The sequence below is a fragment of the Neolamprologus brichardi genome, chromosome 6 (assembly GCF_056152115.1).
Source record: "Neolamprologus brichardi isolate AB-2024 chromosome 6, ASM5615211v1, whole genome shotgun sequence".
NCBI lineage: Eukaryota > Metazoa > Chordata > Actinopteri > Cichliformes > Cichlidae > Neolamprologus > Neolamprologus brichardi.
This window is the reverse complement of record NC_142109.1, coordinates 20,070,457-20,087,646: the sequence shown is the minus strand read 5'-3', so window position 1 is coordinate 20,087,646 and position 17,190 is coordinate 20,070,457. Positions and strand designations below refer to the sequence as shown.

At 39.4% G+C, this 17,190-nt stretch overlaps 1 protein-coding gene across 18 annotated transcripts in view; it reads right to left on the bottom strand.

Annotated features, from left to right (window-relative positions):
• The window catches only part of ptprdb (protein tyrosine phosphatase receptor type Db), a 150,019-nt gene that overhangs the window by 26,421 nt on the left and 106,408 nt on the right, over positions 1-17,190 (bottom strand). For 11 of the 18 annotated variants that reach the window (XM_006787305.3, XM_006787304.3, XM_006787311.3 and 8 more), the window contains 15 exons: positions 15,625-15,735; positions 14,624-14,635; positions 13,890-14,159; positions 11,893-12,002; positions 10,847-11,044; positions 8,986-9,111; positions 8,677-8,824; positions 8,446-8,594; positions 6,971-7,115; positions 5,858-6,160; positions 4,535-4,728; positions 2,758-2,784; positions 1,971-2,088; positions 1,104-1,691; positions 627-721 (listed from right to left, as the gene is read on the bottom strand). In XM_006787305.3, coding sequence (XP_006787368.2) covers positions 627-721; positions 1,104-1,691; positions 1,971-2,088; positions 2,758-2,784; positions 4,535-4,728; positions 5,858-6,160; positions 6,971-7,115; positions 8,446-8,594; positions 8,677-8,824; positions 8,986-9,111; positions 10,847-11,044; positions 11,893-12,002; positions 13,890-14,159; positions 14,624-14,635; positions 15,625-15,735 — 2,594 coding nt within the window. The remainder of the gene's footprint in view (positions 1-626; positions 722-1,103; positions 1,692-1,970; positions 2,089-2,757; positions 2,785-4,534; positions 4,729-5,857; positions 6,161-6,970; positions 7,116-8,445; positions 8,595-8,676; positions 8,825-8,985; positions 9,112-10,846; positions 11,045-11,892; positions 12,003-13,889; positions 14,160-14,623; positions 14,636-15,624; positions 15,736-17,190) is intronic. The other 7 variants (XM_006787308.3, XM_006787310.3, XM_006787321.3 and 4 more) reach the window with 2 other exon arrangements.

The following is a 17,190-nucleotide window of genomic DNA, read 5'->3' as shown; positions in this document are numbered from 1 at the left end:
AAACACCACAAATGCACATAGAGGTCTAAATAGGAAGCCTAGTTTTGCCTTACACTTAGCTGATTAGAATAAAATTATGCTTATATTGTGCAGTTCCTCCAATGGAAGTAGAAACAACAAAGGATGGATTACACTGACAATGAAGAAAATCAAGTTGTGATGCTATTTTGTTATAAAAAAAAATTACCAGTTCATGAATATTTGTTTACCACAGACGTGAGAGGTTTTGATGTCCTATGAATTTTCTCTTCATATTTAATCTGTAAATATGTATCAAATGTCTGTGTATTTACATTTAACTACGTTATGACTCCAAGATGGAGTGAAAAGATTTTGACATAAATTGTGGCAATTGTGAGATAAAAGTAACAGTATCTTCCTTTGTCTGTTAGGGAGCCAGACTTCATTATCTTTTCTTGACAGGAAGAGTGAAGTTTCATAGATAATGAGTGGTTGGAAATATGATACCTCATAATTAATCTGCCATATACAACTGCAAAACATGCAATTCTGAATTTAATCTCAGGCTTTTATTAAGGTCCTGCTTTTTCAGCTTATAAAAGTTAAACTGCATGAGGCACGGCTACTTTTTATACCTACTAACAAACAAATATACACCTCCTTACAGTGAACGGCTGGACAGGGTTCTTATCACGGATCTCCCAGGACAGCAGGACAGAGTTCTTCATGGATGCTTTTACTCTGAAGTTGGTGGCAAAAACTACGGGACAGAAAAAGAAAAAAGAAAAAAAAGAAAGGAGTATTAATGTGGCCCAGCATTCGCAGTTACGGTCCACTCCTACTGGTCTTACCTGCGTATCATTCTCTAGTACCAGCCTCATGCTAGCTATTTGCTCTTATTAACACACAGGACTGTGATTCCTGCCCAAGACCCAAAACTCTTACCTTGCTTTAGGAAAAGGATGTTGGGTCTAAGGCTACAGTGACAAGACAACGAAAAAGGACACTTAGGATGCAGCCACAAGATGTCTCATGTTCATGTGGGACTTTGCTTGATTTACTCTCAAATGTGCTGTTTGGAGGTGTGTCTAGCATCCTGAGCCTGGTGAAGATGGGTTGTTAGAATGTGAGTGTGAGCCTACCTTGGTCTAGCCGTTGGGTCCTAAATTGGACACTGGGGCTGTAAGGCCCAGGACCGACAGCTGTGAACGCACACACCCTGACATCATACACAGTATCGGCACTCAGACCCTCCAACAAAACACTCGACCTTTGAGTGGGCACCACAACCTCTGTAGCGTTTCCCCGACTGTTTATATCCTTGTATAGCACAGAGTATTTCAAAATTTTCCCATTTTGCTCAATCAGCGGGACTGTTTTCCACGCCAGCCGAAGCGAGGTGGCAGACGCCTCTTCTGAGATAATATTTTCTGGATATCCACTCGGGACGTCTTCTGGAGTAGTCACCTCTTTTACAGCCTCTTCTCCATAGCCCATCTTGTTGCGGGCTGACAGTCTGAACACATAGTTAGCACCCTTGTGGATATCCTGGGCAGTGTAGCGGTTTTCCTTGGGGGGAAACTCAACCACTGTAAAAGGGAGAACGTCAACGCGGCCGAAGGTGAGGCGGTACCCCAGGAGCGGGGTGGCTGGACTGGGAGGGGGGTACCACTGAAGCAGGGCCGTACCTGAGTCAGTGGCACTCACTAGCAGTTTGGGCTTCTCGGGCACTACGAGGGAAAGGAAAGAAACAGGAGAGAGGGAGAGAATAATGAAAAGATAATTAGACGGTAGTTACAAAGCACATTATTCATTACCTCGAGCAAAACTGCACAATACGATTAATACAGCACCCGTGGCTTCTTGTGGCACAGCAAGGTGTGAGACCATTTCAGTGGGCTATAATTATCATTAGTGATGTCAAACTCTCAAAGACAATCAACTACGTGTGTCGTTTATTTCAACCTCTGTGTCTTTGTGTGTGGTTGGGTCTGTGCAGACACACTTACATGGCGGTGCGGTGCACACAGTAACAGGTTTGCTGCGAGCGCCGTCGCCCTTGGCAGTGTAAGCCCCTACTGATACAGAGTAGGCAGTATCTGCCTTCAGGTCCCCCAGCACAACTTCCTGCAGAACAACAAAAAGCATTGTCAGCGACAAAAGGCCACTAATTTTTGTTTGTCCTCGGGATAATGAGCAGTCACTGCTCAACAAAAAGAGACTCAAGGAGGGTGCGGTTAAAGCAACACAAAGAGGTACAGCAAAAGCGTACAGTCTTTTTGCCTGACAGTGTGACTGTGCAGTTATTCAGCTCACTTCTGCACAAACAATATCAAGACTCGTACACTCTATTTGACTTTTTGAGGATAGTGTTTGTGATTATCAAGACAAAACCCAAAGTCCTGGAAAACTACCAAATGATACGAGTTTAAATCATTTTTTAACTCAAAATATCGTTTACCTACAAAGACATTAAAAACTGATTTGTCGCCATATAAACACATATATTTTGTTAATTTCTTAGTATGTGTGTAAATCGTATATATAACAAGAATATTTTGGTGTTACAAAAAATGACTCACATTATCAGTCATCTGTGGGGTTTTTTAAGTCCCTTTATTAAATATATTCTCTTTTCTGTGTTCCTGGTGAACACGCAATACAAAAATAGAAATGTGTTCTTGCACGATGTTTAAAGACTTAATTTTAAAGCTCCAGTCTCATAAATATGACTCATCTACTTTTTTTTATCTTTTTCTAACATCAAATAATATGCACAAATAAATGTTTACTCACATATACTGTTGAGTCATCGTATTCCCACTGAATGATGAAGCAGCAGGAGGAAAAAAAAAGAGAGAAACACATTATGAGTAATAGTCAAAAGGACTTTTTTTTTATCTGCATTTAACAAAATCTCCAGCTTAATTTAAATAAAACGTAATAACACACATTAAGGCTGTTTAACCTTATCAGATTGTAAATCTTATTTTAGGAATTCTGTGAGTCAGGCTGTGTTTACATTACTTTTAGAGTTGCGATGGGAAAACTTCTCACATTTACCAGAAAACTAAACAAGAAGAAGCAAATGCTAGCTCCACTTACTTGAAAGAGTAAGAGTCAGAAAATAGTTTACCCTTACTGAAAAAAGCGCATTCTTACTGTTGGGTTTAGATGTTAAAGATGCAAAGTACGATACTTAACACTGTGGTATTTTCTTTACCAATGGACTTTGGCTGACATGACATTTGCTTGCTTTTGCTGGCACATAACATGAGTTTCTAGCTGTTATTACTACTTGGACATTAGTGGACTTACATAACATGTGATGAGAATAATGATTTTGTTCTCACGTCTGTTCGCTAAGTGTTTAGCTACGGGTTGCGGACTGTTGACTTAGCACAATCAGGAGAAAACACTGATTCTCAAATACAAGTAAGCCCACAACTGGGTGAAGAGATTTAGACAGACAACAGAGAGGGTGCATTTGAGCAAAATTTAATTTGGATCCTTTTTAGTTGATGTCTCTATAACTGTTGATTCTTTAAAATTGTGGTGAGGGTTTGAAGGTTTTTTGGTTTCTAAAGGGTAGAAAAAGTCTGACATTCGCCGACCTGCACAAAGATGGACTAGCTTGTTTCCTGTATTTATGCAAAACTAAGCGTACTGGTTGCAGGTATGAGATATTATACAGACAGATATGAGAGTTAGCTTCTTATTTAGCAAATGTGTAGTCACTAATTCATCCTATAGAAAGTTGATACAGACTGCTGCAGATTTTTCTGTTGTCATAGTGTTGTTTCCTGCTATTTTAGTAATATTGGATCCCTGTTTTGTTTTTATTGTTCCAGTAAAGCTCAGCTTTAGTTTCACTATTTTATTTACGTTCTAGCTCTCATTTAGTTTTCTGAATACCTGTGAAGTTGCTGTTCTAGTGTTAGTTTTTTGTGTGCTTGGTTCATATTTAATTTGAGTTTGAGGCCTCTGTCTTGTTGTCCTTCTTTGCTCTAATCATTCAAATTGATTTTTCGTTTTTCATGTTTAAGCGGCTGCTTTTTTTCTCTCCAAACTAACAGTTGTTACGCATTTCCTGTTTTACTTTAAAAAGTTGGTCCTCTCTTGTGTTCTTTTTCCTCTCTACTTGATTGTCCTCGCCTGTGCTGATTATACACATCTGCGTCTAATCCCTAGTTAGTCCTCACTGCCCTTTCTTCTATTCGCTCTTTGGTGTTTCTTATGGTTCTCTTTGTGTTTCTGAACTTGTGTTAATTTATTTTGGACTTAAATAAAAAGCCTATATTGTCCTATATTTGGGTCCTAACTCCAGCACACCACCTTCTATGACAGATGGTGTTTGCACAATTGAAATAAGATACTTTAATGTCTTAATGGCCACATCGTGGTTTTTGACATCTGTATAATATGTCCAAGTAAACCCACGTGCTGCTGAACTGAGCTGACTATGCTAATGATCAGCATTACCATGTAATATAATTTATCTCATAATGTTTTATATTGCATTTATAGATTACTTATTTACAGATTACCCATTAAGGTAATATTCTCAGGTTACCTGTGAGTCATCTATGAGGATGTCCTTGATGAATGGCTGACCCTGAGGTTCTCCGTAGTTCATCCTCACATAATGGACTTGGTAGCCTCGGATCAGACCGTGCTGTCTTTCAGGTGCAGGGGCTCGCCATTTCACCCTAACAGCCGAGGCGTTCACAGTTTCTGCCTCCACCCCTCGTGGAGGACCACTTGGAACTACAAATGCATTTTTGGATAGAAGTCAAGGGTCACAGATGATGGGCAGTTAAACCTCTCAGTTAAAGGCCTTCACTTTAGTGAAGTTTCTTTCTAGTAAAAAAAAAATGCTTTCAGGGGCAAAAACAGCGAAAAGCTAAAAAAAGGTGAAAAACTACAACCCTACAAAAAGTCTAAAACAGCTCTGATGTCAGGGAAAAAAAGTCAAAATAGTAAAAAAATGAGAGCGCTTGAGGAAAAACATGGAGGAAAAAAGCAGTGGAGGATAAGAAGCAAATGTAGAAAAGATAAGAATGGCAGATAGAAAAGGATTTGTTGCCAGGGGCAGATAAATAGTGGCAGGCAGTCAAAGAGAAAATACTGTTATCAAGAAAAACCTCTCCCGTACTGCCAAGAACTACACTTCTTTCCCCAAAAAGCAAAAATATACAAAAAGAAGGAAAAAACTGCAGCCACCTTTATCTATTTGACAGACCCACCCACAAGCACAAAGAGTACTGGAATCAAAAATATAACAAATTACTCTAGATACAATAAGACACCGCACTGGTTTACATTAGATGTATCAAAATAATTGTAAAGGTACTGGAAACGATTTGGTAGGACAGATTACTGGTGAGAAAAGCCAAGGTGAGGAAAGATTGAGGTACACCGACTTGTTATTGTTAGAGGGGACTATTGCTAGCTTTCGACAGGAAAATCTCAGCATTCCTTTTAGTAAAAAGAGGGGCTTTTAGAAGAAAGGGAAAGGTGAGGAAAAAAGGGTGGTTTTGCTGGTTCAAAAAAATAAAAGAGGATAATGCCAGCTACTGCAGGAAAAAAGGGGACTGCTGCTGACAAGAGAAAGCAGTGGTGAGGGGGGGTTGCAGGAGGAGATTCTGTATGTTGGCAGATTCTGGTGGTTACAAAGGAAAAATAAAGAGGAGGGTTTCACTGGAGGGTCTGACAGTGGTTCACAAATGCATTGTCCGTTTAAATTGCAGCTCAAGAACAGAATAAATGAGTTTACTGGCCAGTAGAACAAGCTTGCTGTTAGTTTAGGGTGCTGCTTGGTTAGTAAGTTAGAGGTAGCGACTATTAGTAGGGAGGACCATCCTATTTTTATTTGTATCTTTTGTTGGGAACATACCATCTTCCTCAGTGCGGATAAGAAGCTGTAAACTTTCTGGTCCATCCCCAGCTTCCGTCTGTGCCCTCACGGTTATGCCGTACTCAGTCCATTTCTCTAGGTTTTCCAGGAGATACGGAGAACTTTCCGGAGAAATTCCATCAATTCTTTTTGATGTTTTGTTGCCCTCTGTAGTGGCATACTGGATGGAGTATCCTGTAATGATGCCGTTCTGAAACTCCACAGGTGGTGGTGCCCAACTTACCAGGACGCTGGTAGAACTGGGACTGGTGCATTTGATGTCCTGGGGAGGTGCTGAAGGAACTGATTGGCCAGTTTTGAGGAGGCACAGTAGGGGTTGTTTGGGTAAATGTTATTTGGTTGTGTATACAAGTTGTTATTGGTGGGTGGAGAGGTGAGTGGAGAAGTGAGGTTTGCCATGGGGGTGAAATTGAGCAGATGAGAGACAGAGAGCAAAAGACAAAGAAACACAAAATGAAAAAGAAACTCTGGAGAACTGAAGCTCTTTTGAAAAATGACCATAGAAATTAAAAGATGGTTGAACAGAGATACTGAAATGATGGGTGTCAACTTCTGTTTGGTAGCAATGTTTGATTAATGAAAACGAGTGAATGACAAAAACACTGACTAGAGCTTGAAACACACATACCTTCCCATAATTTGTCCTTACAGCCTACAAGCCTCTGTGGTCCATGTTGGACTTCTCATGTCTATCTGCCAACCTCGTCTTACCTTGTTTTACTGAGTCTCTTACGGACCTCAGATTGGTAGCCAACAAATGAAGTTTTTCTGGCAATCTTAAAAGAATTGCTTAGTACTGTATGAAAAATACATCGACTAAAGCTAAGTTCTTGAAATAATTATTGGTCTTTTATATATTTGTTGAAATATCAATTCTGAGGTCAGCTCCAGCTATGGTCTTGATTCATGATGGCCCATTTTTGACAATGCAACAATGCCACATATGTGTCTAATTAAAATTGCAGCAGAGAAACCTACGTGATTTAGCATTTGTATTTGCGTTTGCATTGTCAAAACTGGATCTTGTTGCTCTTTCGCTCTCACAAACACCTTCACACTTTCACACACTGCAGTCTGTGCAGGTAGACCTACGTGTCTGTGGTGTGTCAATGGACACTTCATTGGTATATGCCCCAATTCCATTTTTGCTTTTGGCAGCTAGCTGGAAGGTGTAGGTGGAAAAGGGCTTCAAGTTCTTGAGCAGGTAGGATGTGGCGGGCTCAAAGCTCACTTTTTTCTGAAGGGACAAAAAGACAAGAGTTAACTTTTTATAACTAGATCAATAATGATATCAAATTATTATCACTTTACACAATCGTATTTGAATTTGTTATTGTCTATCCACCTACCAATGTGATCAGAATTTTAAGGACACTCATTAAGGGCATGGATGTCATGGTATCTTGGAGTTTTTAATGATTTCTTTCAACTTTTCATTTTTTCAGGTGCACTGATTTTACAGCATACATCTTTAGTGACTGTTTGCCGAACTGGCAGAATTAGAGTTTGTTTGAAATGGTTGGTTTCCTGAGACAGAACTGGCTGATCCACAAATTTTCAATAGAGTTGAGGTTGGGGCTTTGGGAAGCCCTTCCAAAAACGTAACATCAAACATTTCAAAAACGGTTTTGATGTGTGTTTGGGATCATTGTTCTGTTCAAATACACAATTGTGTCCAAGTTTCAATCATCTAGCTGTTGATTTGAGGTAAAGTTAAAGAATCTGGAGGTCCTCCTTCTTCATCATTCAATTCTTGCAGTGTACCAGTACCACTGGCAGCAAAACAGCCCCAGAGCATGATGCTACCACGGCTATACTTGACAGCTGGTAATGTGTTCTGGATTTGAAAGCCTCCCCTTTAATCAAACCAAACATACCTCTTATGCTAGTGGCCAAACAGCTCAATCTTTGTCTTGCCTGACCATAAAACTTTTCTCTACAAAGCATGTGGCTTCTCCACGTGGGTGACAGTTTGGGTCTCCTTCCTGAATTTGGCAGTGACAACACATCCGAATAACTTGTAATTATGTCCAGTTATTTGAACTGATCTTAGAATCTGCAGTTTACAAACGGCTCCAACAGATCTTCCCAAATTGTTCGAATCGACAATTCCCCTTTTTATAGCTCTTTACTCGATTTTCCCATTGTTTTAAAAAAATTGGTTAATCCAACGACTGCTGTGAAACTAATCCATGTTATGCAGGCAAAAAGAAACTACCAGTTGTAATCAGTCATGATCACCAATGATTAAAAGAGTTAAGATTCAAATTGAGCCTGTTTGCAAACCCTGTTGAGCCTGTGTGGACTCGAGAAATAAATAAATCATTAAATTCAAACTTGTACACTCAATTCATGTTTTTTAAACTCATTAAAGTTTTCTTTTCTGTACAATCATACCACCCTAATAACTGAACAGTTCAAAGAAAACATTCAAAGTCCAAAATTATCATAACATTCATACCAATGATGGGTTTAGGTAAACTTCTGATCACAACTTTACCTATAAAATTATAAATCTATGAAAACAGCCCATTTAGTGACAATTTTTTTTATCTCTCCATCTTTACCTCTTCTGTGTCATCAGCTCGTCGGTAAACAAGTTCATATCCTGTAATCTGGTTATCTGGGCCACCCTGGGTTGTTGGAGCCACCCAGGACAACAGGATACTGGTTTCAGACTTTGCCTCACCCTTAAAATCTAATGGTTGAGAAGGAACTAAAGGGGAAGAGGATTGTTTAAAGAACACTAAGACTACATAATCTTAACCATTATATGCCATTTGCGTCTCTTATTTTACCTCCAGTCTTGGCTATAATCTGCAGGTCCTGGGACAAGGGGCCATCTCCTACAGAGGTAAAGGCCAGCACTCGGATGTAATAAGTCTTGTTAGGAGTCAAATCCTGGATGGTGATGAAGCTGGATCCACGCACCATCTGCTTCTCCCACTGCACAACACCGGTGCACAACACAATGCATGAATGCAAGCAGGCACACAGATACACTCTCATACCTTATACATCTTGGCAACACAAGTTATCATCTGTTATGCATAAATAGTAACAATAACAATAACATTCAGCCAAACCACGCACACAGGAATACACACCTGGTTGACTGGCAGCGAATTGTCAGAGGTGTAGTACACTCTGTAACCGACCACCTGTCCATTAGGTTCCTCAGGCTCATCCCAGTGGATCATTGCTGTTGTGGCGCTCAGCATCCGACCTATGACCTACAAATAAAAAGAGTAAAATTAAACACCAAGTGCAAAAGTGACACAAATGTGGAGAAAGTTTAAACCTGGATTCTGCTAATAGGCAACAGGGGACAGTTTATGTGGTTGCCAAACGGAGAGTGATTGCATTTAAGTCTAGGGGGAAAAGACCCTTCATCTATAGAAGGTGTACGTTTTGGTTGACATGTCACTATTGCGCGTGTGAAAGTGCCATCACACTACCACCACCATGTTTGACTATTGGTAAGTTCTTTGTATTGAAATGCTGTGTTCGTTTTACACCAGCTGTAAGAAGATTCAGGTCTTCAAAAATCCAACTTTTGTCTCATCAGTCCACAGAATACTTTTCCAAAAGTCTAGGAGACCAATAAGATGCTTTTTGGCAACTGGGAAACATTTGTGTTCTTTTTGGTCAGCAGCGTTTTTTCCTTGGAACTCCTCCATGGATGCTTCCCCCTCCCAATCTCTTTCCTAATGTTGAATCTTGAAGACTGACCTTAACTGAGACAAGTGAGCTGGCAGTTCTTTAGATGTTATTCTGGGTTCTTTTGCGCCCTCCTGGATAAGTCATCGATGTACTCTTGGAGTAATTTCGGTAGGCTGGCCAATCCTGGGAAGGTTCACCACTGTTCCAAGTTTTCTCAATTTGTAAATAATGGTTTACATCAGGGTTCAATGGGGTCCTAAAGCCTTAAAAATGGCTTTGTAACATCTTCCAGACTGATAGATGTCAGTGTCTTTGTTTGTCAGCTATTATTGAGTTGTTTGTAGATTGTGGCACGATGTGTTACTTTAAAAAAAGATCTTTTGGCCTACTTCATTTTGTCAGACAGGTGTCAGATAGGTAAGGGGTTTCTTGATTCAGCAGTCCTAGAAGTAATCAGGTCTGGATGTGGCAAGTTCAACTGAACTCTTTGCAAAAACATGATTAATCACAATTAATTAATAATTGAAAAAGGAGGACTGATTACTTTTTTGATGCAGAACCTGGGAAGTTTGGCATGTTTTTTCCATAAAGAAATGAAACCATTGTGTAAGAACTGAATTTTGTATTAACTTATCTTTGTCTAATATTAAAAGTTGTTTGATGATTGGAGAGATGTAACATGACAAATATGCAAAAACAAAACAAAAATAAAACTAAGAAATCAAGAAGGGGGGAAAAACTTTGTCACAGCACTGGAAAACAGCACACACTGAAATGCATTAAAATAGAGGTTACATAAATGCATCCACATATTGATCCATAAATACCAGTTTTTATTTATATGCCTAACTAGTCAAGTTGCATATTACATCCATATCTCTCTACATGTAATATGAAATGTTATGATATGTAAAATGTATAATATGTGAGGTGAAGCCTTAGAAAATTAGGTGATCAGGTGTAAATGATTTAAAACCCTATATAAATATAACAAACATGTATTTTATAGAAAATTATGATGATTTCTTTTGGCTAAAATGCCATTTGTATTCTATAGTTTGCAATAATTAGTGAAATAAATCCTGGTATATGGCCCTTTGAACAAATTCTAATCATTCCAGTATGTATGCTTGTACCAAATTTGAAATTCCCTCAAAGCTTTTATGAGAATAGAACAGGATGGACAGACAGCTCCAGCAACGGCTGTCTCAGAGTCAAAAATAGCCTCGATCCATATTTGGAAAGAACATTTTTATCGCTGTAAAAACTGCTTTCCACTTTGTCAAATAAAGGCATCATCCTGACCTGGCGAGGAGGTGAGGAGGGGGCCTGCTCAGCTGTGCGAGCCTCCACCACCTCGCTGGAGGGGCCCTGACCAATGGTGTTGACAGCTGCCACCCGAAAGTCATAGTGAGAGTAAGGACTCAGGCCGCCCACACTATAGCGTGTTGTAGCAATGCCATCAATCTCTTTATAGGGGTCCTCTGAGCCTTTGGCGCGATGCTAGATGAAACAAGAGATGAAAAAGGGAAGAAGAAGAAGTACAGACTGAATTCAAGCTGCAATAAACAACTTTGTATTGAGTTAACAGCTACAGCTGTGTCTGTATACATAAATACATCAAACCTATGTAAAACCATACAGCATAAGCATTTACTTATCTAGATTTACATTGAAATGTACAGAGTGAAATTTGGGCAATTCATGTTTCATGCAGGAGTCCTGCAATTTAGAAAGTGAGTATTCCAATACTACTGTTAACCATAGTACTGTTAATTCATTCTCTTTTATGAATTTACCACTGTCAGTAGGGAGTATTCACAGGACACCAGATTTACTTAGAACACTTCGAGGAAGGTTATTAGTATTGGGAGAAACAGGGATTCCTGCCTTTGCAGCCATACTAAGTAGGCTTGAGGCCAACATGATAACAGTTTATATTGATAAATCCTAGTGCTCTAAGACTCTGGGTATGCAGAGAATGCAATAATTCATAAATAGCATTTTTTATTTACAACAGAACATAGAAAACACGACATTTTCTAAATCCTTTAACGATATCATTTATTCTAGATAATGAGTCTTTACGCTTTTACATTGAGGAACATTATTGCGAAATTGTTCCACGATTTGTATTTTAAAAAATGCCTCAATTCAAACATTTGATATGCTTTCTGTGCATTGTTCTGGAAATATTGGTTTATGAGATCTGGAATTCACTGGATTGTGTTTTTATGTATACATCATTATACATCCCAGGTTTCTTGGAATTCAAGTTGTATAATGCGTGTCTCAGCAATCTGTGTACATATAGTGCTGTGAGGTAGGTAATGTTTACAAGTCTGTCATACCTGTATGATATAGTAGGAGACGGGTTCAGGGTTTCCAGAATCCCAGGTGAGAGTGATGCTTGTTGCAGTTCTCTCTGTCACCACAGGGATGCCAGGAGCCTTTGGCAAAGCTGAAGTGTGGAAAAAAGACGAGACATATTTTATTGTTTATTGTAATAGACAGCTGGGCAGAGACATGTTTAGCACTCTAGTGCATCACCTCTTTTTTAAGCGCCCCAAGCAATGTTTTCTCAGTGTTTCTTGGTAGGATTTAAGCTGCTCAGCAGATCAGGGCCTTCTTTGTCATATATTTTTTAAAATTAATTCTCTAAATATTTTCTCTTGAAGAGAAACGCAATGAATTTAAGATCACTTAACAGCATTTTACTGCAAAGCTGTGCTAGTTTAATGTATAGACGTGGCTTGGTATTGTCTTGCTGACAGAAGTAAGACAAGACAAGTTTACTGGTAGCCCACAGGATGCAGTTCTTGATTTTGTTAAAGAAGAATTTCATATTTTTGACTGAGTCTTACAATCTTACATGAGTTCAGGCCCAGAACTCATACAGTGTAACTCGTGCAGCTCTTTCTGGATTTTTCTTCTTTACATTTTCTATATGTTTGTTTATGTATTCATTGCATGATGAAGTCTTACAGTAGAAACCATGACAAACATTGTTCATTGAGCTCAAAGAGAGATTTTCACAAACCCATTAGGTCAGTTTTTAATGTAGTGCCACTTGAGGCCATGAAGATCATAGTAATTCAATATTGTTCTAGGTCTTGTCCTTTGAGTACATAGATTTACCACAAGCTCTTTAAATTTCAACATTTCTTTTTAATTTTTGTGATGACAATCCCCATTTTTCCTTCTGAAAGACTTTAAAAGTCTCTATGAATGCTCTTTTCATACAGTATATAATTACGTTAGCTACCTGTTACCCATTTGCCTCAATAGCTGAAAGATACTCCAACAGGCGTTATTCCTAAGAAATTTCTTAAAACACACATTTTCTTTTTTACCCCTGTTCCAACTTTTAGTTACAGGTACTCAATTCAAAATCAGCACATTCTTCACAAAGTAACTACAACAGTAAAATCTCAGTTTCAGTATTTAACACGTTTTTCATTCAATACTGAGTTTAGATTTGCACATCACTACACTGTCTTTTGATTTACATTTGCTTAGAGCAGCTCCCCACGGAATAGAGTTGCATTTGAAACCAAATTAACCCTCTTGAAATAATTAAGTATTCAAACTGATACAGCTGTTACAGCAATAAGAAGAGCCTTTTCCAATCTAAACCATAACAAAACAAATCTAACTAAATCTATGCTTTGTCATAAGTCCATGTTACGGCCCTAGCAGGGCCTCCTCCTGAAGTTGCCTGTGTGGGCGTGTTCTACCATCTCTCCTGCTTTAGGTGCCACCTTTTTCTATCGTACAGCTGACTCACATCAGCAGGTATTTAAGGGCAGAGAAAGGTGAGCTCTGGCGCCAGAGGTTGCAGCTAGTGAGCTGTGTGTTCGCACTAAGTTAGCTGTGTGAGTGTTTGGAGGTTGCAGCTAGAGACATTGTTTTTTTGTGATTGTTTGCTCCTGCTTGGCGGAGAGGAGTGTTTGGTTACTAACCTTTTCTCTGGCTTCCAAGATAATAGTTTCTTCTTAATTTTAATGAACTGTAAAACATGTAGTTGTCTTTGTATCTGCTTCAAATGTATTCAGTGACTATTTGTCTGCGTCCATATAGTACAGAACTGCATCTTTAGTGTGTTCATTAGATGCACTCATTACTTTCCTCTTCAATACATATTTTTAACATCTGTATATAAAGGAGCTCTCATACAAATAAGTTTCTTTACTGTCTTACTTTTTAATTCTTTTGTAATAAAAATACATGGTAAACAGAGAGAAAGAGAGAGCGCTGCAGTTCTGCCTTATTACAAAGTCATAAGCAAAATCACCCTCGATTAAGGTTGGTGTATAACTCTGTTGTTCCTATCCTTTCCACTACTCACCTTTAACTATAATCTGTGCCACTGCCTCAATCACACCTAGCGTTGACATGGCAACGCACGTGTAATTGTTGGACTGGCGTACGTCAGTCAGTTCTAGTACATTGCGGCCAATGGGCATGTCGTCCTCTGGTGTCAGGTCTTCTGCTCCCAGCATCCATTTCACATATGGCATGGGTGAGCCTACCGCCACGCAGGTGATGTTGACGTTCCCTCCCGGCATGATTTCGCTATCCGCCGGAGGAATGGAAAAGCGAGGGGGGACACGGCGCACTGGACCAAACGGCACAGAAGGCAAGAGAAGAGAAACAATTACGATTTAATGATTGTGCAGGGCGGCGGAGAACAATCAGGAGGTTTGAGCTCTGAGATAAAGTTTTATGACATTCAAGTTAGAGTACAAGCATTTGAACAGTCTGGTACACTACCATTAGGGTGCATGTGATATCAAGATGTTTTATTAATGTGAATTTTAAAATTTTATGAACACAAAAGACAGAAAAAAGGAGAAAAAAATCACAACACACACACAAACACACACATGCATTCACATGGAAAAACAGCACATGGTATATTACTCTGGAGTAAAATGTACAGGCGGGTTTAGACTTTCAGTATTGCACACAGCCCACAGCTGAGCCACACAAACAGAAAGTGTCAGTTTAATGGAAGAAAAAAAGGCAAAAAACAAAAACAGGAAAGACTCGAGAGAACCACTTGGTCGTTACAGTACCAACCTTCTCGCAGCTCTGCAGTGGGAGATATGACATGGCGGGAGGAGGAAGAAAAGACAGGAAAATGCAAAATATCAGAAAGAGAATACAAGACAAAGAGGGATATGTTAGACAAAAAGAGCTTTGCAAGGTGGCAAAAGACAGAAAGGACAAGAGAACGAGCAAGGAAGGGCAAGAACGTGTGAGGGGAGGACAGGAAAGAAAAGGAGGCCATACATGGCCAACATTGGTGAAAGCGTTCCTGTTTAAGGCAGGCTCCTCTGCCAGCTGTCTCCATAGACTGCCTGTCAAACACTCACTGAGCAGCTCTGCAAGATTTCCCTGGCCCTGCAAGCACTGTTAGACACACATCACTGACTGTATGCTGTTTGTGTTTATGTGTATGCGCATGTGGATTTTATATATGACATAGGTGTGTATCCTAATGTGTGTGAATTCAGTGTTTGCTTTGTATCCCCATGAGCCATGTTCGAGTCAGAAAAAAAAAGAAAAAAAAGATGCTCCACTGTTTAAGACCTTTTTTAAGGGGTGGGTTGAAGGCAGACAACAGAGCAAAAGGCCCCAGGAATAAAAATGTCTCCGAGATTCAAACATTTCGTGGGTATGCGTGTGAACGTGCGTGTGCTGATGGAGCAGAGGGGAAGACAGCGCCTGAGGAGGTGAGATGCCTGTCAGATTTGGAGAGAAATACAAGTTTTAACCAGACAATGATTTGGTTTTCCTCTGAGGTCTAAAGGCTAAGAAGGCAGGGCAAAGAGATAAATGACTCGAGTGAAACATTTAGGCCAGCCTTAGAAGCGCTCATTCTTAAACCATTCAGTTTCATTGCTCGACAGCTAAAAACTATAAAATATAGTCTACTTAAAAGCATTGTATCATGTTAATAAATTAGATATATTCCTAATATAGGTCTATCTACTGATACGTGTGTGTAAATTTCATCTCATCCACACATAATCATTAGAATTGTTGCATCATCATAAAAAAAGTGTTCAAACTCTTACCTCTTACATAAAGGTTAGCTGGGGTGGAATAACGTGTCCCATCCCTGTTGGTAGCAACACACTCATACTTCCCCTGGTCTGACTCCTCACTCATCTCTATCTGGAGGGCACCTGGATGCATGGAGGGATGGAGAGGAAGAGCAAAAGATAAAGAGAGGACAGAGAGTCACACAGACAGACAGACAGAAGAAAGAGCAATCACACAGAAGTGGAAGACATTAGGAAATTTGATATAGTAAGTATATACATTAACATATAAATGGTAAAAAAAACTGCAGAAAGAATAAGAATAAATGAGTCTGTGAGCATTTTCAGAAAACAAACAGGCTGAACTCATTCTGAGGAAAGTAGGGGTACAAACAGAGCCAAATCTATAGAGCGACTTTAATAAGTTTCTACCACTTTCAGCAAGAATCTGCCCAAAACAAGGGTCAGTTTCCTGATTTCAAAATATGAAAAAAGAAAAAAGAAAAAAAGAGAAAAACAACCCAAAAGACCAAAACAAAACCTACAAAAACAGAGAATGCGGTCTTCATGCAAAGCAAATGAAACAAACAGCTAGAATGCGCAGAAATCCGTCACTGTATTTTGAGAAGAAAAAAAATGCTGAAAATTGAGATGCAGTTACATTAAGCAACAAATCATGTTTCATTTTCCAAGGATAACGTCTGACAAAAGATATTGCCATGGCAATAAGATTTCCCCAACCCTTTCGGATCCACCAATGGGATCAGGAGTGTGATGTCAATTTAAAACACCCAATAAGGAGGTAAAGACATCAACCGACCTCCGTCAAGGCCAACAGATGGGAAAAAAAAAGAACGACATACGCAAAGCCTTGGGAAGGGACCGATGTTTTCTCGCTCCCTGAAAATAGAAAAACTGTCAAAAAAAGAGTCAACCAGAGGTTCTTTAAAGATGGTGTGGTAAGGCAAAAAAGCGCCCATAAAAACTTTATCAAAAAAGTGGTTGTTTGGGGCTTTTTATCGGTAATGAGAGAGAAAAGAGGAAGTAATGGTAAAAACCATGAAAGTATGTGTGTTTCTGTCTGTGTGCGTGGAGATTTGAGAATTTATGTGTGCGTCTGAGCGCACTCATGTTTGCAAGTGTGTGTCTGAGTCTTTGCCATCTGGACTTTTCAGCCTGAGCGAATAACAGCTGGGAGGAAAAACAAAACTGGGACGTTTGATTGGGCAAATAGAGACAAGGTAGAAGGAGAGGCCAGGCCAAGCTTAGGTCAAGACCTCTGAGAAAAAAAAAAGAAAAAAAAAAGAAATTCAGGTCACAAAAATTAAAAAAGCAACAAACAAACAAACAGAGGTAGAAGTGAGTACGCGTTTTCACCTCAAACTAAGCAACAAAGAAAGAAAACCAAGTTGTAAACATATCATGCGTTTGATTGGAAACACGGTCGATGTGAACGGTTAAACGGTGGTTAAACTGATGGGTACAAAAGAGAGATCACAACATGACGAGGAAGGAAGCAATGGACTTCTTTGTTACAGAGTGAACGCTGAGGCTGAGATGGAAAAATTAAAGTGTGAAGAGGGGATGAAGGATGAGAAG